The 15,500-nt window shown below is 49.0% G+C and overlaps 1 protein-coding gene across 1 annotated transcript in view; it reads right to left on the bottom strand.

The window, feature by feature from the left end:
- caska (calcium/calmodulin-dependent serine protein kinase a) overlaps positions 1-14,944 on the bottom strand; it is a 65,031-nt gene extending 50,087 nt beyond the window's left edge. Inside the window, 1 exon segment of the mRNA XM_053440465.1 lies at positions 14,678-14,944. Coding sequence (XP_053296440.1) covers positions 14,678-14,736 — 59 coding nt within the window. The 5' untranslated portion in view covers positions 14,737-14,944.
- Between the last annotated feature and the right edge of the window lie 556 nt (positions 14,945-15,500).

The following is a 15,500-nucleotide window of genomic DNA, read 5'->3' as shown; positions in this document are numbered from 1 at the left end:
AGAGGCTCTCTGCAGCTCCACCAGGATCCAGCTGCTCTCTGCAGCTCCACCAGGATCCAGAGGCTCTCTGCAGCTCCACCAGGATCCAGCTGCTCTCTGCAGCTCCACCAGGATCCAGCAGCTCTCTGCAGCTCCACCAGGATCCAGAGGCTCTCTGCAGCTCCACCAGGATCCAGCAGCTCTCTGCAGCTCCACCAGGATCCAGAGGCTCTCTGCAGCTCCACCAGGATCCAGCTGCTCTCTGCAGCTCCACCAGGATCCAGAGGCTCTCTGCAGCTCCACCAGGATCCAGCTGCTCTCTGCAGCTCCACCAGGATCCAGAGGCTCTCTGCAGCTCCACCAGGATCCAGCAGCTCTCTGCAGCTCCACCAGGATCCAGCAGCTCTCTGCAGCTCCACCAGGATCCAGAGGCTCTCTGCAGCTCCACCAGGATCCAGCTGCTCTCTGCAGCTCCACCAGGATCCAGAGGCTCTCTGCAGCTCCACCAGGATCCAGCAGCTCTCTGCAGCTCCACCAGGATCCAGCAGCTCTCTGCAGCTCCACCAGGATCCAGCAGCTCTCTGCAGCTCCACCAGGATCCAGAGGCTCTCTGCAGCTCCACCAGGATCCAGCTGCTCTCTGCAGCTCCACCAGGATCCAGAGGCTCTCTGCAGCTCCACCAGGATCCAGCAGCTCTCTGCAGCTCCACCAGGATCCAGCAGCTCTCTGCAGCTCCACCAGGATCCAGAGGCTCTCTGCAGCTCCACCAGGATCCAGAGGCTCTCTGCAGCTCCACCAGGATCCAGCAGCTCTCTGCAGCTCCACCAGGATCCAGAGGCTCAGACAAACAGCAAGAAACCAGATTCTGCCAAGTTCTCAGAGGGATTTAAAGAAAGTTGGCTGCCACTCTTCTGTTTTCTACCAGAGTTTAGTTTAGAGACGGTGTCGAGGCCTCGAGGTCAAACAGTGACGGAGAGGACAGGGACAGAATTAAATTAAATACAAGTCGGGCAGTAAATATATTTTGAGGCTCAGTGAACTTGAGAAAATGCAGGTTAATCTCTGAGAAATGGGAAATATGGCAGATAAAGATAAATACATCTTTATCTGCCCAGCCTCCGTCCTCCTTCCTCAGTCGATAGGAGGAGGAGAAGGACGAGAGGGTCGACTCCTCGTCACACACATCTCGACTGACGGGCCCTCGTTCTCCTCCTTCACACCTCCTCCCTTCTCCTGCGGAGGTGGATGTGCATCCTGACAAGCTGCCTGACCTCAACACGTCCGCTCCAGACTCCTGCTTCTCACAGTCAGAGACAAACACAGCACATCTCCACATGGATCCTCATGCCAGCCGGTTCTCCTGCACCCAACCTCCCACCAGCAGCTGCACAGTGAGACCTGTGCTGCCCAGTTCCCTGTGGGAGTGTGGCACAGAGGGAATCCTCTCTCTGGCCCTCAGTCAGTTCCTGTGCACATGTGAAGGCCTCTGATCTGCTCTCGGCCCAGTCACAGCCTCCATTCGCAAAAACAAGTCTCCTGGCGCCGTGATGGGACTTCAGGCTCCTGAGCTGCTCTGGACCTCAGCAGGACTTCTGAGCTGCTCTGGACCTCAGCAGGACTTCTGAGCTGCTCTGGACCTCAGCAGGACTCCTGAGCTGAGACAAAGCTCTGACCTTTATCACGTCTGCAGCCGTTCTCATTACACTGCTGGAGGTGTCCCAGAGCTGCATGAGGCCCCGGGGTCAAAGGGCACAGCAGCACTGTCAGGATGATACGTTCAGGGCTCAGCATGGGAACCAGGAGATGAGGAGACTTCTCTCAGTGGTTGTTCCCACTGTGTCTCTGTGGAGAACCATGTAGGACATATAGAGGTCAAGACTCAACTATCTGTCCAGCTGGTGGGAGAACGTGAAAACCTTCAGTGTCACAGAAGAAACACTCTCCAGGTCTGATGTGACTGATAACACAGCATCTACACCCCCCCCCCGACCTGAGACAAGGAGCTCCTCCCCCACCGGACGCTGACTGATCCAAACCACGGGTTCTAACACAAGAAAACAGCAAAGACCTGCCTGAGATTATATTTACAATCTGAAAAACAACACTTAATCTGAATTAAGCATAGATTTGCAATATCAATATTTACTTTCACCCAGATAGTTTAAAGGACAGAGACAGAGTCAACTTCTACAGGGAAACTTTCAGGTGAAAGAGAGAAACTCAAACTGTGTGAAGACGATTCAAGTTTAAAATGGCCGACGTGTCCGAGGCCATTTATTCCATTAGAGGCTGTTTCACACTGAAGTGAGTTTTCCACTACATTAGACGTATCATGGGATGGTGTGTGTGTTGTTACTACTGATCTGAGTCCAGCAGCACTCATCGTGTGCTTATGTCTCTTAATCCTCATCGGTGGCTGATGCCTGCACCAAAGCTAAGATTAGCCCATATACACACACACACACACACATACATACACACACACACACACACAACGCAACAAACTAAGAGATCACACACGCCTTGCATGAGCAGGGTGACACGACTTACACAGTCTGGGAAACCATATGCTGTGTGTGTGAGCAAGGGTTGTGTGTTATGTGGGAACACGTGTGTTGTGTGTGACAGCATGTGTGTGTTGTTTATCACACACAGTTGTAAAAGAGGAGGGTGTTAACCTACGATTCTCTGAGTTCTGAAACCACTGACTCCACATGAGCCCGACTGAGAGGGGCTGGGTGTGTGTGTGTGTGTGTGTGTGTGTGTGTGTGTGTGTGTGTGTGTGTGTGTGTGTGTGTGTCTGTGTGTGTGTGTGTGTGTGTGTGTGTAATGTAAGTAACTGTACAATGGGCCGGGAGCTCGGCTCAGTCAGATGCTGTGGCAGAGGTGAGAACTCAGAGGTTTCTAAACAAGTCCTGGGAAACTGCTGAGTGGAGTTGTTATTGTTGTGTGTGTGTGTCTGTGTGTGTGTATACTACTGTCTCCCCCCCCTCACTAAATATCATCTTTCTCCTCCAGCAGAAGACAACACGTCCTCAGGACCTTTAGCTGAGACTCAATATTCATTCATAAGTGCTTATTGATACCAAATATACTTTTAGTAATCAATATCTATTAATCCATTCGCTGCAGCTGATATAAGAAGAGACTCAACCTGCTGCAGATGGAATTTGATTTAATTTCTCTGTGCTCAGTGAATCGATATGAAACGATGTGACTCACAGTTGTGTTTGAAGACATGTTGTCATCACTGCTGCAGGGTTTACACAGTTCATACTGTAACATACATTCATACCAAGAATTCAGACAAACTAGTAACTACTAATAGAGGTTTGACTTCACAGATACATCATTTTACACTCAACCATCTTCCTCTGAGCCCAGCTGACCTGAGATCAGCAGCAAACAGCAGAAAGGCGTGTCCTCAGGTGCAGAGGGAACAGGGTCAATATTTGTCCGTCTGAGTTAGTGTGTGTGAATAAAGTTAGCGAGTCACACACTGCGTCATATCTCCAGCAGACTGTTTGCTGTGTGAGCACCGACACCTCCGCCCCAGACCCAACGAGCAAACAGGGATTTAACACCAGTGGCGTTTCACACGCTGGACACCAGTGACCACGGCGGCGTGTTCCTGACACAGAGTCGTAACGGAGCACCCACAGACCCACAAACACACAGACCCACACACCACTGACACACAACATATGCAGCTGAATGGGGGCGCCCTTAGCTCAGTTGGTAGGGCGTCCCCCCCATGGGCCTCGGCCAGCAGCGGACCCGGGTTCGATTCCAGCCCGCGGTCGTTCTCTGCATGTCACTCCCCTCTCTGCCCCATTTCAACTCTGTCTCTAAAAAACTATCAATAAAGCATAAAAATGCCAAAAAATAATCTTTAAAAAAAAACATATGCAGCTGAAGGCCGTCAGCCCCCCCGCAGTGCCCCAGATGGCGGGGGGGAGGAGGAGGCCAAGAAGTGACAGCGACCTCGCTCCTTCCTTCTCAGAGCGAGTCCTTCACCAGAAGCAGCTTCAACACTGACGCTCACACGATGACTAATGAAGACTCCATTCACACCAGCCACAGAGTGAGAGCACAGAACAAATGTGAGACATTGTTCAAGGGCGCGAGTGGGAGTCGCACAAAACAGTCAGACGTGTTTGAGTGCGTGGGTCCACAGAAGAAAGAGAAGCCATCTTGAAATGCCACAACACAGAAAGAGTCAGGAGCTGAATCATCGACTCCTCAAGCCCGAGTGCACAGTGTTTATATCCACCTGCCAACGGGACACTTGCTCAGAGTGGTTCTAGATATATATACTTTAGTTTAAAAAAATATATTTGCTACTATTTTTTCCCCTGCCCTGTCACATGACATCACTATTACCCAAAAGTATGGACCGGACAACTCCCTTCACCACAGAGCTCTCGACTTCATAATCACTAAAACCCTTCATAACACACCAGAGGAAAGAGACACTTAATAAGTCTCTGATGATTTGGATCCAGTCGATAAATATAATGTGAGATTTGAAAGTACCTGCATGTTGATTAAATATGTGTATCACACATTTAAAATATATATATAATCTATAAAGTAAATTCCTCCTTTCACTGTGATGCTATAAAAACAACACAACTTTATCAGGCTCTGCTGCACTTTGTATACAAGAACAAAATGAAGGGGGGGGGGGCATAAACAAATGTTTGTGATTAAACTTGTTGCGTGACCCCGCGGCACGTTTAATGAGCTGAGCGAGGGACTGAGATGATGACGTACGACGCTGGCATTTAGTTTACATTAACTTTAACAGAGTCGTAAATAACAGTGGGGGGGGGGGATGAAGAGATAATTCAGGAGTAATGCTGTGAATGTGGCAGCTTGAAGTCTTGAAGGTGGTTTTCCTCCGAACGCGCCACAGCAGGTCTTATTCTGTCTCTCAGTCCCAGTTGCTGTGAGAACGGGGCTGGGACAGCGAGCATGTGTCCCCCATCTGTCAGACAATATGTCAACACAGCCGAGCTCCCGGCTAAATGTGGCCACGGTGCGTTCAGGTCCTAATTCTCCTCCGACAAGTAACAGCTTCCTGGCTTCATCTCATCATCTCCTCTCTTTCCCTGCGTCTCTATTTCTCTTTGTTTCCATCAGCTCTCCTGTCTCCGAGTCTGTGGGGGGGGGGGGACTGATCCAGAACCAGACGGCTCAGCATCTTCTTTTCTGGAAATGTGACTCAAACAGGAATGACTGGATTGATCAGGTGCACACACATGCACCGGCCCCCCCCATGACTACCCACAACACACGTCTCCTCTGCAGCTCCATGAAGGATCATCACAGGTTTCAAGCTGCAGCACAAACTGGTTTTATATTTGCATTTCGGTTAAAATATACATATACATGTCTGTCCTGAAGGCATAGTTAACATTATTTATATGACTTGTGCTCCTCACATGTGAATCAACATGAGATGATCACAGAGCTTCACCACAGAATGACGATGACAACTTCCAGCTGGATCTAATGGTTGAATGGGATCGTGTGTGTCTGTGTAGAGAGGGTGTGTGTAGAGCTGTGCGTGGGTGTGAGTCTGTACATTAACCTAAAATCAACAGTAAGTGTTAGCAACGCTTTTCTTTCACAACGAGTGGTGGAGTCATGGGACTGATGAGAACCAATCAGGAGGAGAACATGGCGTCTGTTTGTCCAGATTAAAACACAACCACGAGTTTTCAAAGTTGACTCACTCGAGTGTAGAAGGTGCACGTGGACATGCTGCACACACAACACCAACACCGCCTGCAGCCATGTGTGTGTGTGTGTGTGTCATTTCACTCAACCAGTCGCAGTCTGAGTCCAGTCGGTGACATGTAGAGGAAATCTTACATAATTAACATTAATTAGCTGCAGCTGATCTGATCCACACTCACACGACCAAGAAAACTATTTATATTATAGTTTGGTGAACACTGGAGCTTCAGGAATCTTTTTATTTTTCAAACAGGAAACCAGATCCAAAATGTGATCAGATGCTTTATCATTTTATTTTTTTGTTTCCCACTGACGTCTTCTACGCTGCAGACAACATAACATTTATAATCTTGAAGAGTTCTGAATCACCCCCCCCACACCCTGAACAGCAAACCAGTGGAGTTTGTTACCTTCCACCTTAACAGGCAATAAGTTTTAATGGTCTTGTGCCTTGTTAGAGCCTGGAGGTTTTTACAGGTTAGTAAATAACTGACTGGCAGCGGAACACACTACACAATGCAGCTGCTAACAGGGCTCCACACACACACACTTGATATTACAGAGCTGCAGTCTATAGCTTCACATTATGTTTATGAGTTTTTCCTCCAGGTTACGTCCCTGCAGTGCACAGAGACACAGTCAATCCAGAGCAAACACAGAGTAAAGGAATCTGGATTCGTTTAGCCATCAACAGAAAGAGCCTTGATCTGACCCTTGATCTGACCCCTGATCTGACCCCTGATCTGACCCCTGATCTGACCCCTGATCGCCTGAGGACGTCTGGACTGCAGCTGCCTCTAGGTCCTACTCAGCAGTCAGTCATCTCACATGCTTATTTAACATCATCTATAGTAACTGCTGCAATTGACAGGATGTCAGGATGTGTGACTGCAACAGCAGAGGTGAGACTTCTTCATTTGAAAAAGCCCAGAGAGAAGCAGTCCCATCCAAAGACCAGAAACCAATCCACTGCAGCTCCTGATGCCTCCCTCACTCAGAATGTGAATCTCCTCTTAATTGACCTGCCTGGTTAAATGGAGGTTAATTTAATAAAAATGTGTTTTGCACACAGCCATCGATGAAGGCGAGGAGACAGGAAGCACACGGGCTGATCTTCTACTTCCATAAATAACAGAAAATCTATGTGCGCTCAGATGGAGCTCTATAGAAACAGAAAAAGAAGCCGGCTGAATAGGGTGATAAAAATATCATCTATTACAGCAGTGTAGCTCCGGGCGCTCAAGCCTGCTGCCATTAACAATGGACCTGCCGCTGTGAGAAACAAGCCCGAGGCTGCAAACAGCTCCACTTCCATTCGTCTTGCAGAACGCATTGTGCGTTTTACAATATCCAATTTTCTATTATTAAACTGGGTGAGCCTCAAGGATCCTTCCACGCTCATCCTCGATTCCTCTTGTTTCCTGTTTAAGCTCCGTCATAATCCTCCCTGCTGATAGAACCTGATGTTCGAGGTTTGAGTGAAAGATTCCGTTTTAAATCAAAATGAAGAAAACTCTCAACTCATCAACGCCGTTGTTCTGAGTCACATATTAAGCAAAACAGTTTTTTTGCAGGTTGTGAGGTCTCTGGTTTACCTTCTCTTCTCACTGTCCTTCCACACCAGTCCGTCCACAGCTCCACAACCTGCACCAGCAGCTGTGTGGGAGCTAACGCACTTTGAATGAACCATAACCTGAATTATGCATCAGGCCTTTAGCTACAAACTGAAACAGCATGTGAAGGTTGGTGCAGTGGACACAGATGAAATCACTGCAGACGCGTGTCCACATGTGGCAGCCATCTTTAACCGGAGGATTCCTACCTTCAGATGGTGACCTCCCATTAGTTTCTCCTTTAAAACATCTGCTCCCCCCATGAGAACCAGAAGGACATGAGGTCACATGCTCAGCATTAGGTACAGACATTTATCTGATTCAAGCCCAATCGCCTCACACTTGGTTTATGAGTAAACTGACGCTCTGTGTGGGTTGGCAGCACGAACTCTATCGTCCTCATCCTGTTGCTAAAGAGTTCCTGAAGCAGATTTCAGGGTTTTGAAGGGAAACGTCTTTTCTCTGTGTGTTACATTGTGGGTTCACGTCTTTCTCTGTGTGTTACATTGTGGGTTCACGTCTTTCTCTGTGTGTTACATTGTGGGTTCACGTCTTTCTCTGTGTGTTACATTGTGGGTTCACGTCTTTCTCTGTGTGTTACATTGTGGGTTCACGTCTTTCTCTGTGTGTTACATGGTGCAGTTCTTTCTCTGTGTGTTACATTGTGGGTTCACGTCTTTCTCTGTGTGTTACATTGTGGGTTCACGTCTTTCTCTGTGTGTTACATTGTGGGTTCACGTCTATCTCTGTGTGTTACATTGTGGGTTCACGTCTTTCTCTGTGTGTTACATGGTGCAGTTCTTTCTCTGTGTGTTACATTGTGGGTTCACGTCTTTCTCTGTGTGTTACATTGTGGGTGCAGTTCTTTCCATGAGGCCCCGGCTGTAACCCAGGTAGCAGTATGTGCTCTGGCATGCAGCATGGAAATCCGTTTAGATTGAAAAGGCTCCTGCAGATCAACAGTAGTGAAAAATAATAAATCTTGGGGGAAAAACAGGAGGAGAGAATAAAACATACCAGTGGAATGTGATTGGCTGCATCAGCTATTCTGCAGTGATATCATATTTATCCATCAAACAGGAACACGGCAGCGTGCTGTGGGAGCCTTCACCGAGGTCTTCATCACCTTCATGTGTTTCTGTGCTGCTCAAACTAATTATACACACATGACATCTTTGTAGGCGAGTGTTGAGACACACGTGGAGTCAGCTGGGAAATAGTCTCATTAATAATGCATTAATGAAGGAACTGTTTCACCTTGTTCGCTGAGAGAAACCTCCGGTGACCACACAGCACTCGGATCCTGAGCGGCGCTCGCAGATGTAAAGACATTAACTGGTGTGAGTCTGGTTTCTGATCTTTGTCTTATTTGACAGTGAAATAATAATTAATTAAGAGTTTCTACAGCGTGGTAATCCACCATAGTTATAATGATGATTTAAATTTTACCGTCGTAGAACCGGTAACAGTTTCATCCCCAATGGGGCAGGGGGGCAGGGGGGGGGGGGGGTCCTGGAAGAGGCTGCCGCTGCACAGATAACCAGAAAAGAATTAGCCTGCTTAGCCAATCTGCCAACGGTGAAGCAGACTGCATCAAACCGGCCTCTGCTCCTCATCATCTGGAGAACATGACTGATGACTCCATTAGGGAGAAGGTCAGGTGTCACATTCTCCTTCTCTTTCCTCAAGCAAACAAGTGGTGCCATGAATACACAGCAGCCTCAGCAGGTTAAACATACATCTGTGTATTTGGATGGTTAGTGGGTGATATAAATTACACCTAAAGTAAATATCCTTCTGTCTCTGTCTGGGAATGTCCCCGTCCGTTTCAGAGGTCGGGCTCTTTATGTTATTTTCAACATGCAGCAGCGTTGGAGTTTATTAATCAATCCACAAGCAGTAAAGTTAAAAACATCTCAAAGGAAAGAGAAGTGTCACCACAGAGAAATATTTGAAGAATTATGCAACTCAAAAAAAGCTTCAACGTCCATAAACCTGGTGTTTGAGCAGGAAGCGTCAGGGTGACCCACAGAGGTTGATCCTCTGAGGATCATGAACCAGACTCAACAGGACACACTGAGCTGGTTGTGTTGTTTTAACTTGTGGCTGCACACTGATCTTTGGGGTCGGCCACGGGTGTAGTCTCCAGCTTGATGAGGATGGATAAATATTTCAGTGGTTGAGTGTGAGATGTCTTTGTTGTATCATCTTTGTGTAATTGTGCGTTCAGGAAACAGCCTTTCAGCAGATTTTGCCCCCGAATCCCAACACTGAGGCTAAGATCGCACAACAAACACACAAACACACAGACACACACACAAGCACCTGCCTTTAAGAGAAAACCCTGTGTGTGTGTTTTCTCTTGAGGGCGAGGACCCCATTCACACAACCACTACCACACTGGTGATGCTTTATGATCTCAAAAAGTCACATTTCATCATTTCAGTCCATTTATTAGGATGGAGTTATGGAGGATTTGATGAAGGAGGAACATCCTGGAGTCCAGACGTCTGAACAGCCAATGAAAAGGGACAACACATAAAAGCACCACTTGGCCGACGCCCTTCTTCAGACTGACCCTCTCTGCTGTGAAGACACCCGTCATGAGGGGTAAACCACGCAGTGTGTGACCTACTGACCCACAGCCCATGGGTCTGATGGTGTCACACTCTGGGAGGGTCATTAATGGAAAACCACTCATCAATTCATGAATGGAGAGAGGCTGGCTGGTCTCAGGAAGTCCCCCTCCTATGTGGGCCACAGAGACCACATCCTACTAAGGAGCTGGGCCAAGCATTGAGACACGGCCACAGCCATCTGAATTAGTCACCACCGATCACGTGACCCTTTTCCAGAAGAAAACAAACGGTGTCTGGTTGAACTACTACATTGCTAACACTCTTTTACGTCTGTCCAAGAAGAGAAAGACCTGCTCTTACTTTCTAACCACCTCCAGAGAAGCTGCTTCCTGTTTTCACCTCACGACCTCATGGAGCTCAAACACTGGAGCAGACAGAGACACTGGTCAGACTGGGTTTGAACACCCGTACTCACTAATCCAATCACAAGTCCTCAGCTGTAAATCCCGCCCCCTCAACAGACCCAGATGCTTCCTGAAGGCGTCCTGAGATCAGATCACAAAAAACAACTTGGAGGGGCCTGGGACACATTAGGCTGAATTCTCTTCACTGTGTGGACACTGTATGAAGGAGCTCCCACTCAGCTGACAGGGAGGATCTACACCATTATTTCCATATAGAGCAGGGAGGTGAGATCTGAAGTGTCCACAGGTGACACATTCAGGAACAATCTGAATGTCTGAACAGACTGACGCTGTCCACTTGTGATTGGACCTCTCAGAACGTTAATACCACGTCTCACTGTGGCCAGAGAGGGTTTTTAAAATGAAAACATAGCCTCATGCTCAGCATTAGCCTGGAGAAACTAGCCTCAATGCTAATCATGACCAAACCCAGCCCCAGGCCCAACAGGGCTCCTGTAGTGGAGCCGTCTGTTCTGGTGTCAGATTCAGCTTTTTATTTATTCATCAAGGATTAAACTGTGAAAACATCCAAACTGTCACGGGGACGAAGGTTGACACTCCCTCTACCTGAGGAGGAGACACACACCAACACACCACAGCTGGAAAAGGCAGCAGTGCAGCAGTGAGCTTGTGTGTGTGTGTGTGTGTGTGTGTGTGTGTGTGTGTGTGTGTGTGTGTGTGTGTGTGTGTGTGTGTGTGTGTGTGTGTGTGTGTGTGTGTCGCTCTGTGTTTATCTCAGGGTGAAGTCACTTCGCTCCACGAGGTGAACGGGACACATGGAGATGGAGCGAGGCCTCCAGCTTTTACTCGCTGTCACTTCCTGGAACGGAACACACTGGACCACACTAACACAAGATCTGACAAATGCACCACATCATCACACATGCACATACCGGGGCCGAGAGTTATAATGACATTCAGGCGCCCAACCCCACCCCCCCACAAGCGTCCTCCTAAGGCATGCGGTATGCAAATGGGGGGGGGGGGGGGTAATTTATTGCATTCACAGTGGAGCAGATCAGCTCCACACTGATGCACGTTATGGGACAAAATATCCATCATCAAATCCACGGTGAGTCCAAATCTTCAGGGGGAGAAGGTCACTGATCATTCAGCTTTAATATTAACCGAGGGTGTAGACTGCTTTGTCATGTTACCGCCATGACATCATACTTTCAACTTAAATCTGGGAGACTGAGCATTTTCGGTCTGAGGCGCTAAAATCACAGTTTCCTGTTGTCGCTGCGCATCAACTGCAAAACGGTTACAGGCTGCAGGGGCTGAGGCAAACAAAGATAACTGCTTCTTGCAGTTATCTTTTTATGCATAGCTCTGTGGGACGTCCTCTCACAGACCCTCATGCACAACTTCCCCCTCAAGGATGAACTAGAAACGAGCCTGAAGGCAGAGGATGTCTCTTAAAGTCCAACTAATGGACTCCTTCCTTCCACGGTGTCCCTGACCTCTCCTACTCCCTCACTCATCTCATCTCCTTCTCCCTCGTCCTCCTTCCTGACCCTCTTTTCATGTCCCCCCCCTCAGGACGCAGGAGCACAACGGGATCAGTTTGACGTATCAAGGCAGATTTGTGCACCATGGTTGCATGTGGTCTACAGACAGGATTTTTGGAGCTCCCAAAAAAAATTCAAGCACGGAACCAAATCCTGTGCGTGCATCCTCAAATGATGCATGTGTAGAGATGAGCACGCAAATATAGGGTGTTTTATTTTTCCTCCATGAGGACAAAACATCAACATAAATCCAAATAAATCCAGTGAACACACACGAAGCAGAGATCATCACACTGCTTTCCAAGCACAGCTCAGAGGATGACCTATATTCAGGCCTGTGTCACCACGAGGGTCCGACCAGCAGAGAACATGCACTGGTACAAGGCTTCACAGTGATGCATTTCCTGACTGCACTGTTGTCATTGGCTTGAGTTTCTCTCTCCAGTCACTTGCAGGTTCCATGACCACAGAGGGCACTTCAGAGCAGGACGACTGACAACAGGCCTCTGCGTCTAGAACTGTTAATTAAAGACAATCTGTTGAACGCAATGAGCGAGGATTCATATTCAGAAAACTCAGACCAGGTGTGTTTGTGTCCCCACGGTCAGAATCAAAAGACACACAGACACACACACACACACAGGAGGATCTCTTTGGCTCTTCGCTTGTGTGCGTTTGAGTGAGAGACAAATAAATTGCCTGTGACTATGTGAAATAAAGAGAGAAAAGAGTGCACACAGTTTTCAGGCTTGCCTCCACATGCAGTGTGCCGGGCAGGTCTTATCACCCTGTCAGGCACTCAACCATCTCTGTGACACAGCAGAAGTCCCACAACCAGTCGGCCTGCTCGGCCTGTCGGGCCTGTCGGGAGCCCCGGTCACACGGAGCTTCTGTCTGAGCGCCCGGTGAAGAGCTTTATTCAGGACCAACCGTCTGGAGGACACGGTCAGAGCACAAACACCTTCTCCTCTCAGTCGACTGTCTCGGCTGGATGTGAAGACAGAGTGACGTCTGCCTCCTCCTCCTCCTTCTTGTGCTCGTGCCAGTATGGGGCTGGAAAGTCCCCAGGTGTGGTGCCGGCACAAAGACGAGTGCAGTGATCTCCAGGATACTGAGGAGGGAGGTGAGGTCATCGGACCAGCACACGGGGGCTCGGTGGACTGATCCTGCTGCTGCCATTTTCTCTCCAGACTCTTTTTTCTAACTGCTCCAGGTTATTAGTCATCGCAGCAGCAGCAGCACGGGGACGTTCACAACTCCCCGGCTGTCACAACAGTCCACTTGGTTGCAATGGATCGTGATGACATGGACACATGTTAATGATATACTCAGCTTTGTTATAAACCCTCTTTTCTAAAGTAGGAGAACAACAGGAAGGTAATTGTGGCAATCACATTATAATTCACCTGTCACATTCAAAAGAGAAACTCTCTTCACCAGGAACCTTCACAGAGGTCTCTCTGCTCTGAGGTGGATTTTAAACTGCAGCTTTAATGTCCCTCCTGTACTGGATGAGTCTTTTTAATCATCCGTCAGTCGTGCATTATGCATGTTAAAACATACTACAGGGTTAATGTGGGGTGTTGCACTACAGGGATTAATGATTATTAAACGCAGCCGGGCTGGAAAGGTAGAGTTCCCAGTGCAGAAACAAGCCCTGCTCTCCTCTTACCAGAGCTGTGGACAGTATTCCAAGTGGCCTGGCTCCTGAGTGAAACCTCCACAGTCACTAACGATGACCAGATGTGGTGTGTGTCTCTGTGTGTGTGTGTGTGTGTGTTGGTGTGCATGACTCACATTGGTCTGTTCCCTGCCCTTTAATCTCTGCAGCAAGTTGCCAACTGCCACTACAGGTCAGAGCACACGGCGTCACGCCAAAGTACTGTATAGGTCTGGAGCTGCAACCGCTACTAACACACAACCCGTGATGCAGGAGGAGGACACACACTGACACACGGAATAACACACATGCAACTGGGGAGGCAACAACTGTAATCACGACCACTGCGTCTGTCGGAGGCAGAAACAGCTTTGTATTTAATTGCTGTGGCTGCGTTCACTCGTTTTCATTCCCTGTTTCCAGCTTTAACACCGAGCGGGTCAGGACCAGAGGCAAACCCATTACAGAGGTACTGGTTCAGGTTAAGATGGGAATTTTGGTCGGGTTAGGGTTAGGTTTGAACTGGTCCTGGTTAAGGTTAGGGTTAGGTTTGAACTGGTCCTGGTTAAGATTAGGGTTAGGTATGAACTGGTCCTGGTTAAGGTTGGGAATGAGGCTCAGGTTAGGGTCCTCATGAGAACAGCTGCACAAATGTGTGTTAAAAACATTAAAATATTATCAAAAATATGGTGTTAAAGTGAGAATAAGATTTAAAATACACATTTAATTATGATGATCGGCATCGGTCCTCACATACACACTGTGCACGTGCGTGTGTATGGTGTATGTGTGTATGTATGAATGATAGTGTGTGTAATGTGTTTATATGATGTGTGTTGGTGTGTGTGTGTATATGTGTTAGTTGTGTGTATGTATAGGTGTGTGTGTGTTGTGTATGAATGTGCATTTGTATGGGTTGTATGTGTGTATATGTGTATGTATGTATATATATATATGTATATTATATGTTTATGGTGTGTATGCGTGTATATATGTGTGTATGGGGTGTATGTTGTGTACGTGTGTGTGTCTTGGTGTGTTATGGACGAGCTGGTGAAAAGCCCCGGTGACGGTCCCGGTTCTAACCGGAGAAACGGCCTGATCTCCCCGCAGAGAGGACACTTACTTGCCGATGACCTCGCACAGCTCGTACACATCTTCAAACAGAATGTCGTCGTCCGCCATCGTCCGACCCGGGCTGGGGAGGATCGCTCCCCGCTCCCCAAATCTGTGCGTCCCACACGGAGGATTCTCCTAATCTCCAGATAAATGCAGCCCGGCGGAGGCCACGGGCAGACGGGCAGGCAGCACCGGCGGCTCCGGGCAGCGAGTCGGTCAGCACTTCCACACAGACGTGTCTAAATCCCGGTCGTTGCCTCCTGTCGTCGACCCCCCGCCCCCCATAAGAAAAGGCGCTGCGTCGCTGTGGGTGAGCCCGAGCTCAGTGATCCATTCTGGGGGAGTCCACCGGTTCGGCCCCGCCTCTCTGCTCCGAACAGCCTCCCGGTGTCAGAGGAGGAACCGAGCGAGCATGACGGGGAATCAGAGACGTGTCCGCGGCTGCTGCTGCTCCTCGGCCGGCGGAGGAAGCGAAGTGTCCGGGCTCAGGCACCGGGCTGGTCCAGGTGGAGCGGCTACACGGAGCCCAACATCCCGGGCAGGGTGACGAGCCGCCGGCTGGACTTCACGCTGTCCTCCCGGCGGTGTAACCGACAGGACGGGTCTTCGCTCCGGGGAAAGCTCCGCTCTCCGGTTCCTTGTGCTGCGGCTCAACGAACGCTTTCCTGCAGGCAATGGGTGGTTAGTTCCCCCGGCCACCGGACGTCTATTCCCGCGGAGCCTCCAGAGAACCAGGCTCCTCCTCCTCCTCACACGGGGCTTATGGACGCAGCTCCGCCGGCCTCCATTCCGGCTCCGCACCCAGGATTCTCCTCTGAGGCCCCCAGGCT

The sequence above is a fragment of the Pleuronectes platessa genome, chromosome 14, assembly GCF_947347685.1.
Source record: "Pleuronectes platessa chromosome 14, fPlePla1.1, whole genome shotgun sequence".
NCBI lineage: Eukaryota > Metazoa > Chordata > Actinopteri > Pleuronectiformes > Pleuronectidae > Pleuronectes > Pleuronectes platessa.
Note: the sequence above shows the minus strand (reverse complement) of the source record. Positions and strands in the feature narration are given on the sequence as shown.